This window comes from Rhodnius prolixus, unplaced genomic scaffold (genome assembly GCF_049639745.1).
Source record: "Rhodnius prolixus isolate KJV_2025 unplaced genomic scaffold, Rpr scaffold_9, whole genome shotgun sequence".
NCBI lineage: Eukaryota > Metazoa > Arthropoda > Insecta > Hemiptera > Reduviidae > Rhodnius > Rhodnius prolixus.
The window spans coordinates 18,562-36,542 of NW_027411604.1; the positions used below are offsets into that span (position 1 = coordinate 18,562).

The 17,981-nt window shown below is 35.4% G+C and overlaps 1 protein-coding gene across 1 annotated transcript in view; it reads left to right on the top strand.

The window, feature by feature from the left end:
• Window positions 1-16,266: 16,266 nt before the first annotated feature.
• Window positions 16,267-17,981, top strand: part of LOC141453909 (nose resistant to fluoxetine protein 6-like) — a 29,031-nt gene continuing 27,316 nt past the window's right edge. Inside the window, exon 1 of the mRNA XM_074127534.1 lies at window positions 16,267-16,481. Coding sequence (XP_073983635.1) covers window positions 16,478-16,481 — 4 coding nt within the window. The 5' untranslated portion in view covers window positions 16,267-16,477. The remainder of the gene's footprint in view (window positions 16,482-17,981) is intronic.

A 17,981-nucleotide genomic window follows, 5' to 3' on the forward strand; every position in this document is an offset into this window, starting at 1 on the left:
TCTTCTCAACTAATGGATCTGCACTCAAGAAAACTATAGTATACTACTCAGTAAAACAGAGTGTGTAAGAGCACAGAATTTCATACGAATAATCTATTGTTTACTGTGGGAGTTATAAGGGCCCCATTTCACAGCAAAACCATGACCCAAAAAAATTTCAACTCTCAATATCTTCTCAACTATTTGATCTGTACTCAAGTAAACTATAGCATACTACTCAGTAAAACAGAGTGTGTAAGTGCACAAAATTACATACGAGTAATCTATTGTTTACTGTGGGAGTTATAAGGGCCCCATTTCACAGCAAAACCATGACCCAAAAAAATTTCAGCTCTCAATATCTTCTCAACTCTTTGATCTGTACTCAAGAAAACTATAGCATACTACTCAGTAAAACAGAGTGTGTAAGAGCACAGAATTTCTTACGAATAATCTATTGTTTACTGTGGGAGTTATAAGGGCCCCATTTCACAGCAAAACCATGACCCAAAAAAATTTCAACTCTGAATATCTTCTCAAATATTTGATCTGTACTCATGAAAACTATAGCATACTACTCAGTAAAACAGAGTGTGTAAGTGCACAAAATTTCATACCAATAATCTATTGTTTACTGTGGGAGTTATAAGGGCCCCATTTCACAGCAAAACCATGACCCAAAAAAATTTCAACTCTCAATATCTTCTCAACTAATGGATCTGCACTCAAGAAAACTATAGTATACTACTCAGTAAAACAGAGTGTGTAAGAGCACAGAATTTCATACGAATAACCTATTGTTTACTGTGGGAGTTATAAGGGCCCCATTTCACAGCAAAACCATGACCCAAAAAAATTTCAGCTCTCAATATCTTCTCAACTAATGGATCTGCACTCAAGAAAACTATAGTATACTACTCAGTAAAACAGAGTGTGTAAGAGCACAGAATTTCATACGAATAATCTATTGTTTACTGTGGGAGTTATAAGGGCCCCATTTCACAGCAAAACCATGACCCAAAAAAATTTCAACTCTCAATATCTTCTCAAATAATGGATCTGTACTCATGAAAACTATAGCAAACTACTCAGTAAAACAGTGTGTGTAAGTGCACAAAATTTCATACCAATAATCTATTGTTTACTGTGGGAGTTATAAGGGCCCCATTTCACAGCAAAACCATGACCCAAAAAAATTTCAGCTCTCAATATCTTCTCAAATAATGGATCTGTACTCATGAAAACTATAGCATACTACTCAGTAAAACAGTGTGTGTAAGTGAACAAAATTTCATACCAATAATCTATTGTTTACTGTGGGAGTTATAAGGGCCCCATTTCACAGCAAAACCATGACCCAAAAAAATTTCAGCTCTCAATATCTTCTCAACTCTTTGATCTGTACTCAAGAAAACTATAGCATACTACTCAGTAAAACAGAGTGTGTAAGAGCACAGAATTTCATACGAATAATCTATTGTTTACTGTAGGAGTTATAAGGGCCCAATTTCAAAGCAATACCATGACCCAAAAAAATTTCAACTCTCAATATCTTCTCAACTAATGGATCTGCACTCAAGAAAACTATAGCATACTACTCAGTAAAACAGAGTGTGTAAGAGCACAGAATTTCATACGAATAATCTATTGTTTACTGTAGGAGTTATAAGGGCCCAATTTCAAAGCAATACCATGACCCAAAAAAATTTCAACTCTCAATATCTTCTCAAATAATGGATCTGCACTCAAGAAAACTATAGCATACTACTCAGTAAAACAGAGTGTGTAAGAGCACAGAATTTCATACGAATAATCTATTGTTTACTGTAGGAGTTATAAGGGCCCAATTTCAAAGCAATACCATGACCCAAAAAAATTTCAACTCTCAATATCTTCTCAAATAATGGATCTGCACTCAAGAAAACTATAGCATACTACTCAGTAAAACAGAGTGTGTAAGAGCACAGAATTTCATACGAATAATCTATTGTTTACTGTAGGAGTTATAAGGGCCCAATTTCAAAGCAATACCATGACCCAAAAAAATTTCAACTCTCAATATCTTCTCAAATAATGGATCTGCACTCAAGAAAACTATAGCATACTACTCAGTAAAACAGAGTGTGTAAGAGCACAGAATTTCATACGAATAATCTATTGTTTACTGTAGGAGTTATAAGGGCCCAATTTCAAAGCAATACCATGACCCAAAAAAATTTCAACTCTCAATATCTTCTCAACTAATGGATCTGCACTCAAGAAAACTATAGCATACTACTCAGTAAAACAGAGTGTGTAAGAGCACAGAATTTCATACGAATAATCTATTGTTTACTGTAGGAGTTATAAGGGCCCAATTTCAAAGCAATACCATGACCCAAAAAAATTTCAACTCTCAATATCTTCTCAAATAATGGATCTGCACTCAAGAAAACTATAGCATACTACTCAGTAAAACAGAGTGTGTAAGAGCACAGAATTTCATACGAATAATCTATTGTTTACTGTAGGAGTTATAAGGGCCCAATTTCAAAGCAATACCATGACCCAAAAAAATTTCAACTCTCAATATCTTCTCAAATAATGGATCTGTACCCAAGGAAACTACAGCATACTACTCAGTAAAACAGAGTGTGTAAGAGCACAGAATTTCATACGAATAATCTATTGTTTATTGTAGGAGTTATAAGGGCCCAATTTCAAAGCAATACCATGACCCAAAAAAATTTCAACTCTCAATATCTTCTCAAATAATGGATCTGTACCCAAGGAAACTACAGCATACTACTCAGTAAAACAGAGTGTGTAAGAGCACAAAATTTCATACGAATAATCTATTGTTTACTATAGGAGTTATAAGGGCCCAATTTCACAGCAAAACCATGACCCAAAAAAATTTCAACTCTCAATATCTTCTCAACTAATGGATCTGCACTCAAGAAAACTATAGCATACTACTCAGTAAAACAGAGTGTGTAAGAGCACAGAATTTCATACGAATAATCTATTGTTTACTGTAGGAGTTATAAGGGCCCAATTTCAAAGCAATACCATGACCCAAAAAAATTTCAACTCTCAATATCTTCTCAAATAATGGATCTGTACCCAAGGAAACTACAGCATACTACTCAGTAAAACAGAGTGTGTAAGAGCACAGAATTTCATACGAATAATCTATTGTTTACTGTAGGAGTTATAAGGGCCCAATTTCAAAGCAATACCATGACCCAAAAAAATTTCAACTCTCAATATCTTCTCAAATAATGGATCTGTACCCAAGGAAACTACAGCATACTACTCAGTAAAACAGAGTGTGTAAGAGCACAAAATTTCATACGAATAATCTATTGTTTACTATAGGAGTTATAAGGGCCCAATTTCACAGCAAAACCATGACCCAAAAAAATTTCAACTCTCAATATCTTCTCAACTAATGGATCTGCACTCAAGAAAACTATAGCATACTACTCAGTAAAACAGAGTGTGTAAGAGCACAGAATTTCATACGAATAATCTATTGTTTACTGTAGGAGTTATAAGGGCCCAATTTCAAAGCAATACCATGACCCAAAAAAATTTCAACTCTCAATATCTTCTCAAATAATGGATCTGTACCCAAGGAAACTACAGCATACTACTCAGTAAAACAGAGTGTGTAAGAGCACAAAATTTCATACGAATAATCTATTGTTTACTGTTGGAGTTATAAGGGCCCAATTTCACAGCAAAACCATGGCCCACCAAAATTTCAACTCTCAATATCTTCTCAAATAATGGATCTGTACCCAAGGAAACTACAGCATACTACTCAGTAAAACAGAGTGTGTAAGAGCACAAAATTTCATACGAATAATCTATTGTTTACTATAGGAGTTATAAGGGCCCAATTTCACAGCAAAACCATGACCCAAAAAAATTTCAACTCTCAATATCTTCTCAACTAATGGATCTGCACTCAAGAAAACTATAGTATACTACTCAGTAAAACAGAGTGTGTAAGAGCACAGAATTTCATACGAATAATCTATTGTTTACTGTAGGAGTTATAAGGGCCCAATTTCACAGCAAAACCATGACCCAAAAAAATTTCAACTCTCAATATCTTCTCAACTAATGGATCTGCACTCAAGAAAACTATAGCATACTACTCAGTAAAACAGAGTGTGTAAGAGCACAGAATTTCATACGAATAATCTATTGTTTACTGTAGGAGTTATAAGGGCCCAATTTCAAAGCAATACCATGACCCAAAAAAATTTCAACTCTCAATATCTTCTCAAATAATGGATCTGTACCCAAGGAAACTACAGCATACTACTCAGTAAAACAGAGTGTGTAAGAGCACAGAATTTCATACGAATAATCTATTGTTTACTGTAGGAGTTATAAGGGCCCAATTTCAAAGCAATACCATGACCCAAAAAAATTTCAACTCTCAATATCTTCTCAAATAATGGATCTGTACCCAAGGAAACTACAGCATACTACTCAGTAAAACAGAGTGTGTAAGAGCACAAAATTTCATACGAATAATCTATTGTTTACTATAGGAGTTATAAGGGCCCAATTTCACAGCAAAACCATGACCCAAAAAAATTTCAACTCTCAATATCTTCTCAACTAATGGATCTGCACTCAAGAAAACTATAGCATACTACTCAGTAAAACAGAGTGTGTAAGAGCACAGAATTTCATACGAATAATCTATTGTTTACTGTAGGAGTTATAAGGGCCCAATTTCAAAGCAATACCATGACCCAAAAAAATTTCAACTCTCAATATCTTCTCAAATAATGGATCTGTACCCAAGGAAACTACAGCATACTACTCAGTAAAACAGAGTGTGTAAGAGCACAAAATTTCATACGAATAATCTATTGTTTACTGTTGGAGTTATAAGGGCCCAATTTCACAGCAAAACCATGGCCCACCAAAATTTCAACTCTCAATATCTTCTCAAATAATGGATCTGTACCCAAGGAAACTACAGCATACTACTCAGTAAAACAGAGTGTGTAAGAGCACAAAATTTCATACGAATAATCTATTGTTTACTATAGGAGTTATAAGGGCCCAATTTCACAGCAAAACCATGACCCAAAAAAATTTCAACTCTCAATATCTTCTCAACTAATGGATCTGTACTCAAGAAAACTATAGTATACTACTCAGTAAAACAGAGTGTGTAAGAGCACAGAATTTCATACGAATAATCTATTGTTTACTGTAGGAGTTATAAGGGCCCAATTTCACAGCAAAACCATGACCCAAAAAAATTTCAACTCTCAATATCTTCTCAACTAATGGATCTGCACTCAAGAAAACTATAGCATACTACTCAGTAAAACAGAGTGTGTAAGAGCACAGAATTTCATACGAATAATCTATTGTTTACTGTAGGAGTTATAAGGGCCCAATTTCAAAGCAATACCATGACCCAAAAAAATTTCAACTCTCAATATCTTCTCAAATAATGGATCTGTACCCAAGGAAACTACAGCATACTACTCAGTAAAACAGAGTGTGTAAGAGCACAAAATTTCATACGAATAATCTATTGTTTACTGTTGGAGTTATAAGGGCCCAATTTCACAGCAAAACCATGGCCCACCAAAATTTCAACTCTCAATATCTTCTCAAATAATGGATCTGTACCCAAGGAAACTACAGCATACTACTCAGTAAAACAGAGTGTGTAAGAGCACAAAATTTCATACGAATAATCTATTTTTTACTATAGGAGTTATAAGGGCCCAATTTCACAGCAAAACCATGACCCAAAAAAATTTCAACTCTCAATATCTTCTCAACTAATGGATCTGCACTCAAGAAAACTATAGTATACTACTCAGTAAAACAGAGTGTGTAAGAGCACAGAATTTCATACGAATAATCTATTGTTTACTGTAGGAGTTATAAGGGCCCAATTTCACAGCAAAACCATGACCCAAAAAAATTTCAACTCTCAATATCTTCTCAACTAATGGATCTGCACTCAAGAAAACTATAGCATACTACTCAGTAAAACAGAGTGTGTAAGAGCACAGAATTTCATACGAATAATCTATTGTTTACTATAGGAGTTATAAGGGCCCAATTTCACAGCAAAACCATGACCCAAAAAAATTTCAACTCTCAATATCTTCTCAAATAATGGATCTGCACTCAAGAAAACTATAGCATACTACTCAGTAAAACAGAGTGTGTAAGAGCACAAAATTTCATACGAATAATCTATTGTTTACTGTTGGAGTTATAAGGGCCCAATTTCACAGCAAAACCATGGCCCACCAAAATTTCAACTCTCAATATCTTCTCAAATAATGGATCTGTACCCAAGGAAACTACAGCATACTACTCAGTAAAACAGAGTGTGTAAGAGCACAAAATTTCATACGAATAATCTATTGTTTACTATAGGAGTTATAAGGGCCCAATTTCACAGCAAAACCATGACCCAAAAAAATTTCAACTCTCAATATCTTCTCAACTAATGGATCTGCACTCAAGAAAACTATAGTATACTACTCAGTAAAACAGAGTGTGTAAGAGCACAGAATTTCATACGAATAATCTATTGTTTACTGTAGGAGTTATAAGGGCCCAATTTCACAGCAAAACCATGACCCAAAAAAATTTCAACTCTCAATATCTTCTCAACTAATGGATCTGCACTCAAGAAAACTATAGCATACTACTCAGTAAAACAGAGTGTGTAAGAGCACAGAATTTCATACGAATAATCTATTGTTTACTATAGGAGTTATAAGGGCCCAATTTCACAGCAAAACCATGACCCAAAAAAATTTCAACTCTCAATATCTTCTCAAATAATGGATCTGCACTCAAGAAAACTATAGCATACTACTCAGTAAAACAGAGTGTGTAAGAGCACAGAATTTCATACGAATAATCTATTGTTTACTGTAGGAGTTATAAGGGCCCAATTTCACAGCAATACCATGACCCAAAAAAATTTCAACTCTCAATATCTTCTCAAATAATGGATCTGTACCCAAGGAAACTACAGCATACTACTCAGTAAAACAGAGTGTGTAAGAGCACAAAATTTCATACGAATAATCTATTGTTTACTATAGGAGTTATAAGGGCCCAATTTCACAGCAAAACCATGACCCAAAAAAATTTCAACTCTCAATATCTTCTCAACTAATGGATCTGCACTCAAGAAAACTATAGTATACTACTCAGTAAAACAGAGTGTGTAAGAGCACAGAATTTCATACGAATAATCTATTGTTTACTGTAGGAGTTATAAGGGCCCAATTTCACAGCAAAACCATGACCCAAAAAAATTTCAACTCTCAATATCTTCTCAACTAATGGATCTGCACTCAAGAAAACTACAGCATACTACTCAGAAAAACAGAGTGTGTAAGAGCACAAAATTTCATACGAATAATCTATTGTTTACTATAGGAGTTATAAGGGCCCAATTTCACAGCAAAACCATGACCCAAAAAAATTTCAACTCTCAATATCTTCTCAACTAATGGATCTGCACTCAAGAAAACTATAGCATACTACTCAGTAAAACAGAGTGTGTAAGAGCACAGAATTTCATACGAATAATCTATTGTTTACTGTAGGAGTTATAAGGGCCCAATTTCATAGCAATACCATGACCCAAAAAAATTTCAACTCTCAATATCTTCTCAAATAATGGATCTGTACCCAAGGAAACTACAGCATACTACTCAGTAAAACAGAGTGTGTAAGAGCACAGAATTTCATACGAATAATCTATTGTTTACTGTTGGAGTTATAAGGGCCCAATTTCACAGCAAAACCATGGCCCACCAAAATTTCAACTCTCAATATCTTCTCAAATAATGGATCTGTACCCAAGGAAACTACAGCATACTACTCAGTAAAACAGAGTGTGTAAGAGCACAGAATTTCATACGAATAATCTATTGCTTACTGTGGGAGTTATAAGGGCCCCATTTCACAGCAAAATCATGACCCAAAAAAATTTCAGATCTCAATATCTTCTCAACTCTTTGATCTGTACTCAAGAAAACTATAGCATACTACTCAGTAAAACAGTGTGTAAGAGCACAGAATTTCATACGAATAATCTGTTGTTTACTGTGGGAGTTATAAGGGCCCCATTTCACAGCAAAACCATGACCCAAAAAAATTTCAACTCTCAATATCTTCTCAAATAATGGATCTGTACCCAAGGAAACTACAGCATACTACTCAGTAAAAACGAGTGTGTAAGAGCACAAAATTTCATACGAATAATCTATTGTTTACTGTTGGAGTTATAAGGGCCCAATTTCACAGCAAAACCATGGCCCACCAAAATTTCAACTCTCAATATCTTCTCAAATAATGGATCTGTACCCAAGGAAACTACAGCATACTACTCAGTAAAACAGAGTGTGTATAAGCACAAAATTTCATACGAATAATCTATTGTTAACTTTGGGAGTTATAAGGGCCCAATTTCACAGCAAAACCATGACCCAAAAAAATTTCAACTCTCAATATCTTCTCAAATAATGGATCTGTACCCAAGGAAACTACAGCATACTACTCAGTAAAACAGAGTGTGTAAGAGCACAAAATTTCATACGAATAATCTATTGTTTACTATAGGAGTTATAAGGGCCCAATTTCACAGCAAAACCATGACCCAAAAAAATTTCAACTCTCAATATCTTCTCAACTAATGGATCTGCACTCAAGAAAACTATAGTATACTACTCAGTAAAACAGAGTGTGTAAGTGCACAAAATTACATACGAGTAATCTATTGTTTACTGTGGGAGTTATAAGGGCCCAATTTCACAGCAAAACCATGACCCAAGAAAATTTCAACTCTCAATAACTTCTCAACTAATGGATCTGTACTCATGAAAACTATAGCATACTACTCAGTAAAACAGAGTGTGTAAGAGTACAAAATTTCATACGAATAATCTGTTGTTTACTGTGGGAATTATAAGGGCCCCATTTCATAGCAAAACCATGACCCAAAAAAATTTCAACTCCCAATATCTTCTCAAATAATGGATCTGTACCCAAGGGAACTATAGCATACTACTCAGTAAAACAGAGTGTGTAAGAGCACAGAATATCATACGAATAATCTATTGTTTACTGTGGGAGTTATAAGGGCCCCATTTCACAGCAAAACCATGACCCAAAAAAATTTCAACTCTCAATATCTTCTCAACTAATGGATCTGCACTCAAGAAAACTATAGTATACTACTCAGTAAAACAGAGTGTGTAAGAGCACAGAATTTCATACGAATAATCTATTGTTTACTGTGGGAGTTATAAGGGCCCCATTTCACAGCAAAACCATGACCCAAAAAAATTTCAGCTCTCAATATCTTCTCAACTAATGGATCTGCACTCAAGAAAACTATAGTATACTACTCAGTAAAACAGAGTGTGTAAGAGCACAGAATTTCATACGAATAATCTATTGTTTACTGTGGGAGTTATAAGGGCCCCATTTCACAGCAAAACCATGACCTAAACAAATTTCAACTCTGAATATCTTCTCAACTATTTGATCTGTACTCATGAAAACTATAGCATACTACTCAGTAAAACAGAGTGTGTAAGTGCACAAAATTTCATACCAATAATCTATTGTTTACTGTGGGAGTTATAAGGGCCCCATTTCACAGCAAAACCATGACCCAAAAAAATTTCAACTCTCAATATCTTCTCAACTAATGGATCTGCACTCAAGAAAACTATAGTATACTACTCAGTAAAACAGAGTGTGTAAGAGCACAGAATTTCATACGAATAATCTATTGTTTACTGTGGGAGTTATAAGGGCCCCATTTCACAGCAAAACCATGACCCAAAAAAATTTCAACTCTCAATATCTTCTCAACTATTTGATCTGTACTCAAGTAAACTATAGCATACTACTCAGTAAAACAGAGTGTGTAAGTGCACAAAATTACATACGAGTAATCTATTGTTTACTGTGGGAGTTATAAGGGCCCCATTTCACAGCAAAACCATGACCCAAAAAAATTTCAGCTCTCAATATCTTCTCAACTCTTTGATCTGTACTCAAGAAAACTATAGCATACTACTCAGTAAAACAGAGTGTGTAAGAGCACAGAATTTCTTACGAATAATCTATTGTTTACTGTGGGAGTTATAAGGGCCCCATTTCACAGCAAAACCATGACCCAAAAAAATTTCAACTCTGAATATCTTCTCAAATATTTGATCTGTACTCATGAAAACTATAGCATACTACTCAGTAAAACAGAGTGTGTAAGTGCACAAAATTTCATACCAATAATCTATTGTTTACTGTGGGAGTTATAAGGGCCCCATTTCACAGCAAAACCATGACCCAAAAAAATTTCAACTCTCAATATCTTCTCAACTAATGGATCTGCACTCAAGAAAACTATAGTATACTACTCAGTAAAACAGAGTGTGTAAGAGCACAGAATTTCATACGAATAACCTATTGTTTACTGTGGGAGTTATAAGGGCCCCATTTCACAGCAAAACCATGACCCAAAAAAATTTCAGCTCTCAATATCTTCTCAACTAATGGATCTGCACTCAAGAAAACTATAGTATACTACTCAGTAAAACAGAGTGTGTAAGAGCACAGAATTTCATACGAATAATCTATTGTTTACTGTGGGAGTTATAAGGGCCCCATTTCACAGCAAAACCATGACCCAAAAAAATTTCAACTCTCAATATCTTCTCAAATAATGGATCTGTACTCATGAAAACTATAGCAAACTACTCAGTAAAACAGTGTGTGTAAGTGCACAAAATTTCATACCAATAATCTATTGTTTACTGTGGGAGTTATAAGGGCCCCATTTCACAGCAAAACCATGACCCAAAAAAATTTCAGCTCTCAATATCTTCTCAAATAATGGATCTGTACTCATGAAAACTATAGCATACTACTCAGTAAAACAGTGTGTGTAAGTGAACAAAATTTCATACCAATAATCTATTGTTTACTGTGGGAGTTATAAGGGCCCCATTTCACAGCAAAACCATGACCCAAAAAAATTTCAGCTCTCAATATCTTCTCAACTCTTTGATCTGTACTCAAGAAAACTATAGCATACTACTCAGTAAAACAGAGTGTGTAAGAGCACAGAATTTCATACGAATAATCTATTGTTTACTGTGGGAGTTATAAGGGCCCCATTTCACAGCAAAACCATGACCCAAAAAAATTTCAGCTCTCAATATCTTCTCAACTCTTTGATCTGTACTCAAGAAAACTATAGCATACTACTCAGTAAAACAGAGTGTGTAAGAGCACAGAATTTCATACGAATAATCTATTGTTTACTGTGGGAGTTATAAGGGCCCCATTTCACAGCAAAACCATGACCCAAAAAAATTTCAACTCTCAATATCTTCTCAACTCTTTGATCTGTACTCAAGAAAACTATAGCATACTACTCAGTAAAACAGAGTGTGTAAGAGCACAGAATTTCATACGAATAATCTATTGTTTACTGTGAGAGTTATAAGGGCCCCATTTCACAGCAAAACCATGACCCAAAAAAATTTCAGCTCTCAATATCTTCTCAACTCTTTGATCTGTACTCAAGAAAACTATAGGATACTACTCAGTAAAACAGAGTGTGTGAGAGCACAGAATTTCATACGAATAATCTGTTGTTTACTGTGGGAGTTATAAGGGCCCCATTTCACAGCAAAACCATGACCCAAAAAAATTTCAACTCTCAATATCTTCTCAACTATTTGATCTGTACTCAAGTAAACTATAGCATACTACTCAGTAAAACAGAGTGTGTAAGTGCACAAAATTACATACGAGTAATCTATTGTTTACTGTGGGAGTTATAAGGGCCCAATTTCACAGCAAAACCATGACCCAAGAAAATTTCAACTCTCAATATTTTCTCAACTAATGGATCTGTACTCATGAAAACTATAGCATACTACTCAGTAAAACAGAGTGTGTAAGAGTACAAAATTTCATACGAATAATCTGTTGTTTACTGTGGGAATTATAAGGGCCCTATTTCATAGCAAAACCATGACCCAAAAAAATTTCAACTCCCAATATCTTCTCAAATAATGGATCTGTACCCAAGGGAACTATAGCATACTACTCAGTAAAACAGAGTGTGTAAGAGCACAGAATATCATACGAATAATCTATTGTTTACTGTGGGAGTTATAAGGGCCCCATTTCACAGCAAAACCATGACCTAAACAAATTTCAAATCTGAATATCTTCTCAACTATTTGATCTGTACTCATGAAAACTATAGCATACTACTCAGTAAAACAGAGTGTGTAAGTGCACAAAATTTCATACCAATAATCTATTGTTTACTGTGGGAGTTATAAGGGCCCCATTTCACAGCAAAACTATGACCCAAAAAAATTTCAACTCTCAATATCTTCTCAACTAATGGATCTGCACTCAAGAAAACTATAGTATACTACTCAGTAAAACAGAGTGTGTAAGAGCACAGAATTTCATACGAATAATCTATTGTTTACTGTGGGAGTTATAAGGGCCCCATTTCACAGCAAAACCATGACCCAAAAAAATTTCAGCTCTCAATATCTTCTCAACTAATGGATCTGCACTCAAGAAAACTATAGTATACTACTCAGTAAAACAGAGTGTGTAAGAGCACAGAATTTCATACGAATAATCTATTGTTTACTGTGGGAGTTATAAGGGCCCCATTTCACAGCAAAACCATGACCCAAAAAAATTTCAACTCTCAATATCTTCTCAAATAATGGATCTGTACTCATGAAAACTATAGCAAACTACTCAGTAAAACAGTGTGTGTAAGTGCACAAAATTTCATACCAATAATCTATTGTTTACTGTGGGAGTTATAAGGGCCCCATTTCACAGCAAAACCATGACCCAAAAAAATTTCAGCTCTCAATATCTTCTCAAATAATGGATCTGTACTCATGAAAACTATAGCATACTACTCAGTAAAACAGTGTGTGTAAGTGCACAAAATTTCATACCAATAATCTATTGTTTACTGTGGGAGTTATAAGGGCCCCATTTCACAGCAAAACCATGACCCAAAAAAATTTCAGCTCTCAATATCTTCTCAACTCTTTGATCTGTACTCAAGAAAACTATAGCATACTACTCAGTAAAACAGAGTGTGTAAGAGCACAGAATTTCATACGAATAATCTATTGTTTACTGTGGGAGTTATAAGGGCCCCATTTCACAGCAAAACCATGACCCAAAAAAATTTCAGCTCTCAATATCTTCTCAACTCTTTGATCTGTACTCAAGAAAACTATAGCATACTACTCAGTAAAACAGAGTGTGTAAGAGCACAGAATTTCATACGAATAATCTATTGTTTACTGTGGGAGTTATAAGGGCCCCATTTCACAGCAAAACCATGACCCAAAAAAATTTCAACTCTCAATATCTTCTCAACTCTTTGATCTGTACTCAAGAAAACTATAGCATACTACTCAGTAAAACAGAGTGTGTAAGAGCACAGAATTTCATACGAATAATCTATTGTTTACTGTGAGAGTTATAAGGGCCCCATTTCACAGCAAAACCATGACCCAAAAAAATTTCAGCTCTCAATATCTTCTCAACTCTTTGATCTGTACTCAAGAAAACTATAGCATACTACTCAGTAAAACAGAGTGTGTAAGAGCACAGAATTTCATACGAATAATCTATTGTTTACTGTGGGAGTTATAAGGGCCCCATTTCACAGCAAAACCATGACCCAAAAAAATTTCAACTCTCAATATCTTCTCAACTATTTGATCTGTACTCAAGAAAACTATAGCATACTACTCAGTAAAACAGAGTGTGTAAGAGCACAGAATTTCATACGAATAATCGGTTGTTTACTGTGGGAGTTATAAGGGCCCAATTTCATAGCAAAACCATGACCCAAAAAAATTTCAACTCTCAATATCTTCTCAACTATTTGATCTGTACTCAAGAAAACTATAGCATACTACTCAGTAAAACAGAGTGTGTAACAGCACAAAATTTCATACGAATAATCGGTTGTTTACTGTGGGAGTTATAAGGGCCCAATTTCACAGCAAAACCGGAGGTAGTTGTAGGTCAAGGAATATCAATTAGTAAAGCTGCTAAAAAGCACCCAGTCGCTCGAGTTACCCTACTGTACAAGGTGAAAGGTAAATCTATATTCAGCAGACGAATGGAGCCATGTACAGTACTTTCCTCTGCGGAAGAGGATTTTTTTTAGTTTTGTGGATCACGTCCGTTGCCAGAGCTGGGTTTCCCATCACTAAAAGCCATCTACTGATGAGTGTGTGGTAGCTTATTAAAAAACTAGATATACCGAACCCTTTCAATAATGAAGTTTCTCGATAATTGAATGACGCAGATGCCCTAGAAGGTTTGATCGAAATTAGAACTCTCCGGTGGGATAGTTGTATAAGGGTCGATCGTCAATAACTGCATGAAAAAGCGTAAAGTTGAAAAATATTACATTATTTAGGTAGGCCAATTTAAAAACCGATTGTTATTAATTATGAATAAGACTGATTTTTTTGTTAAAAATCTAAGTGGAACAGTGATTTAGGTATTTTGAATTTTTTAGGTCGTTTCAGGAATATACTTGTCAATCACTGGTCCCACCCCATGTCAAACACTGGTACCACCGAAAATTCGGTATGTCAATCACCGGGTCATTGAAATACTTTAAAAAAAAGTAATAATTTTTGGTTGACATAAAAATAGAATTTACAGAATACATAATACAATCTAATGGAGCGGCACAATTGTACCAACCAACACCTGGAGCCAAAATAACGGAAGATATTCTAAACGAAACTCGAATTTTTTCTTAAGCTCTAAATTAGCGGTCCCTTCACCCTATTTGTTTTGTGTGAGTGCTTTTTTAAACTCATTTTTCGAAAAAAATAAGCATACGCTTAAAAAAACCCTTTAGTCTGTTGTTTATTTTAAACTTCTCTGCCATAAACCTATTTATTTCAAACATTCTTCTGAACAAAATTATTATTTAACAGTTCTGAGATCTGGAGTATATCTATACCGATTTAAATCTTTAGATCTTTTAAAACGATTCCTCTTTTTGTTGTGGTGGTGCGGATTTCAGCCTCGTCAAATTCGATGATAGGTGGGGGTAGAATGGTGCTGATGGGTATGGCTTACAGCTTCGTTGAACTCGATGATTACCCGGTCAGATTTGGAGGTGTTTGGATCTAGCACAGTTTAGGTGCGTCAGAACCGCCATTTTCCCACTACTAGCTTGTAATAGAATTTCCCCGACCACTCCATAGTATTTGGGCCCCTTCTTTCGGGGGGGGAGGTGGTCTATCCCGTAAAAGTGGTAAAATTGGAGTAGGCTGTGACCCTCCATAGAAGGGACCAATCCAAGAGCTACTCCTCTCTAAACCCTAGGGTGCGCATTCAGTAAAAAGGAAATAGTACAGCTTGACTTAAACATGATCAAGTCCTCAAGTAGCAGAGCTTTAAGCAATAACCAGCTGATTACACCTTCAGTCGCGCTGTAAACACATCTTAGCCTTACATTATTTAACATCCATTAGAAGTTTTATCGATATTTCACAACTTTAACATGTATACGTTCGATAAATGCCTGTAAAAAAAAAAAAAAAAAAAATGAAATTAAAATTAAAATAAGGCTACAGGAAGAGGTAAAACTAAGTATCGAATTAAGTAACACTAAAATGAAATTACAATTGAAATGCATTAGCCTAGTAGTAATAATTTCTTTCTGATTGTTGTGCAATAATCGATCTTGCATACTAATTTCTTTAAATGCCTGATTTTTGACGTATATTTATACGAAAACGGTAAAAAATAATAAATTTTTAATCATAAATATACGTATATAGGGGGGTGAATGAACAAAATATCCCCCAAAATTGATAATTACAGGAAGCGGAAACTTTACTGCAGCCTAGCGATCTAATTCCTGCCACCGGAAGTAACCGCTTCACTGAGCGTATTTTTTGACTCTTTTTTTTTCGAAATTTCCTCAAATATGGGCTACATCGATTTTTTTTCATTTAAACTATGTGTGTGTGTGTGCACTGTACTCATGGTAATCTATAAATTTTATTTGTTACAACGTAAGAGAAAAGTTACAACGTAAGAGAAAAGTTGAAACGTAAAAGGAAGTCTTGTGAGTGTGCACACCATTTTGGGAGGGGGGAGAGGGAGAAGATATAAAGCTCTCTGGAGCCCTATATTTATATGTGAGTGTTGATGTCAAGCTGATGTTTGTGTTGTTTGGCTGGGGATACCCTAGGATACCCTAATTATTAATTACAAATCTCTTGTGTTCACAGAAGCTGGCGCACCATGGCCATTGTCTAGACGTTTGTTCTCATTGTCACCACCATTCGCGCTAGTGGACAGCGTGAACGAGGCGTGCAGAAATGATAGTTACGCTTATCTGAGGAATCTCTACAAATTCGACCTGAACGCAATTATGAGTAAGTAGTTAAAGAGAGAGAGAGATCAGTCCTAAAAGAAAACTCCTTTAAATCCTTTAAGCATCTAAGTACGGGGACATTATTAGGCTTCAGGAACGGCATGGGTGGAGCGTACACAGTCAACTGAACTCTTTCTTCCAGGTGCTAGTAAAGCCACTCCTTCTTGCGCTACCCAGATATCCTGAGACTGGTTCCTCAAATTAAGGGAATCGGGCTTTCCTGGGCAGTTTAAGTCAGGGATAACCACTCCCTCTTGTCCAATGCGCTTCTTTCCTTCCCACTACATCCTTATGAGATAACCCATAGATGAAAATAGACCAAATATCCACTAAAATGCCTATAAAATATCAAGTTTCCATAATTTCTGACTTCCATAAATAACTCAATAAGAATAATTTCATTTCCGACTTAAACGAAACTCAAAAACTTTAAAAAAAAAAGAAGAAGCACATCAAGCAGCGAGAAAGCAACACAATAAGTAAGCACTAAAAAGCATGACTTGGGACTTGGTAAGATTTATCAATTCAAAGCAACTGCAGAATAATTCTGTAACCTTTCCGAGGGAGACGAAGGCTATCCTACAAGAGAAAAGATCTGGACGTGTGCAATAGGCTGAAGACCACTGACAGCCTTTAGATGGTGATTATTTGTGCTTAATCACTAGAGGAACCATTCAAGTGAAAAATCGGACAAAAACAGGGGACTTATGTGCTGAAAAATGGTGAAAAGTGGAAGGTAAGCAAGGGTAGAAGGTTAAGGTCATCGTTTTGCAAGAGAGGAACCCAGGAAGATGTAGACAGAAAGTGGAGGATGAGGACCCAGTTGGTAAGGTGGAGGGGATAACCATGGATGCCTTGGTCCTTATAATGTCCAGAGAGTCGTAGAAGAACTGCAGAAGTTTAGTAAAACTACTTGAAGAAAATTTATTTAATTGGTACAGAACTACTATGTCCCAGTGAGATCGTGCACTTCTTGAAACTGTAAAAGTTGTGGCCTGACCCCTATGGGGATAACTCAGCACTAATGAAAACAATCTAAGAGTGCGGGGAAGGCAGTACCTCTTCAAGATGACGACAGGCATGGACGGCCCAAAAGCCATAACTCATCTTCGATATTTCTAGCCATATACCCACCATTGGCGCGACATCGTACTCCTCCTAAAAGGTCAAAAGGTCAAGATCCCTGATCTCTGGCAGGATGTTCCTTTTCAACATCTGTTGAAATACTTAGTCCTCTCTGTTTAAATAAATTGTACTATTATTATCATCATCTACCAGGCAGCGCCACTCTCCTTAAAATTTCAAGGTTAAAGTTTTAAAAAAATCTAAATACAACATAGAAATTTTTTTTACAACTAAATCAATGGTAAACATGTCATCTGTTTTATTTATTAATGTAAATTATTTAAAATTTAAATTAACTATTGCAATAAGAAAGAAAAATTGCACGAAATCGAAAATAGCGATTAGTAGTGACGATTACCTGCTGCTATCTAGGAGT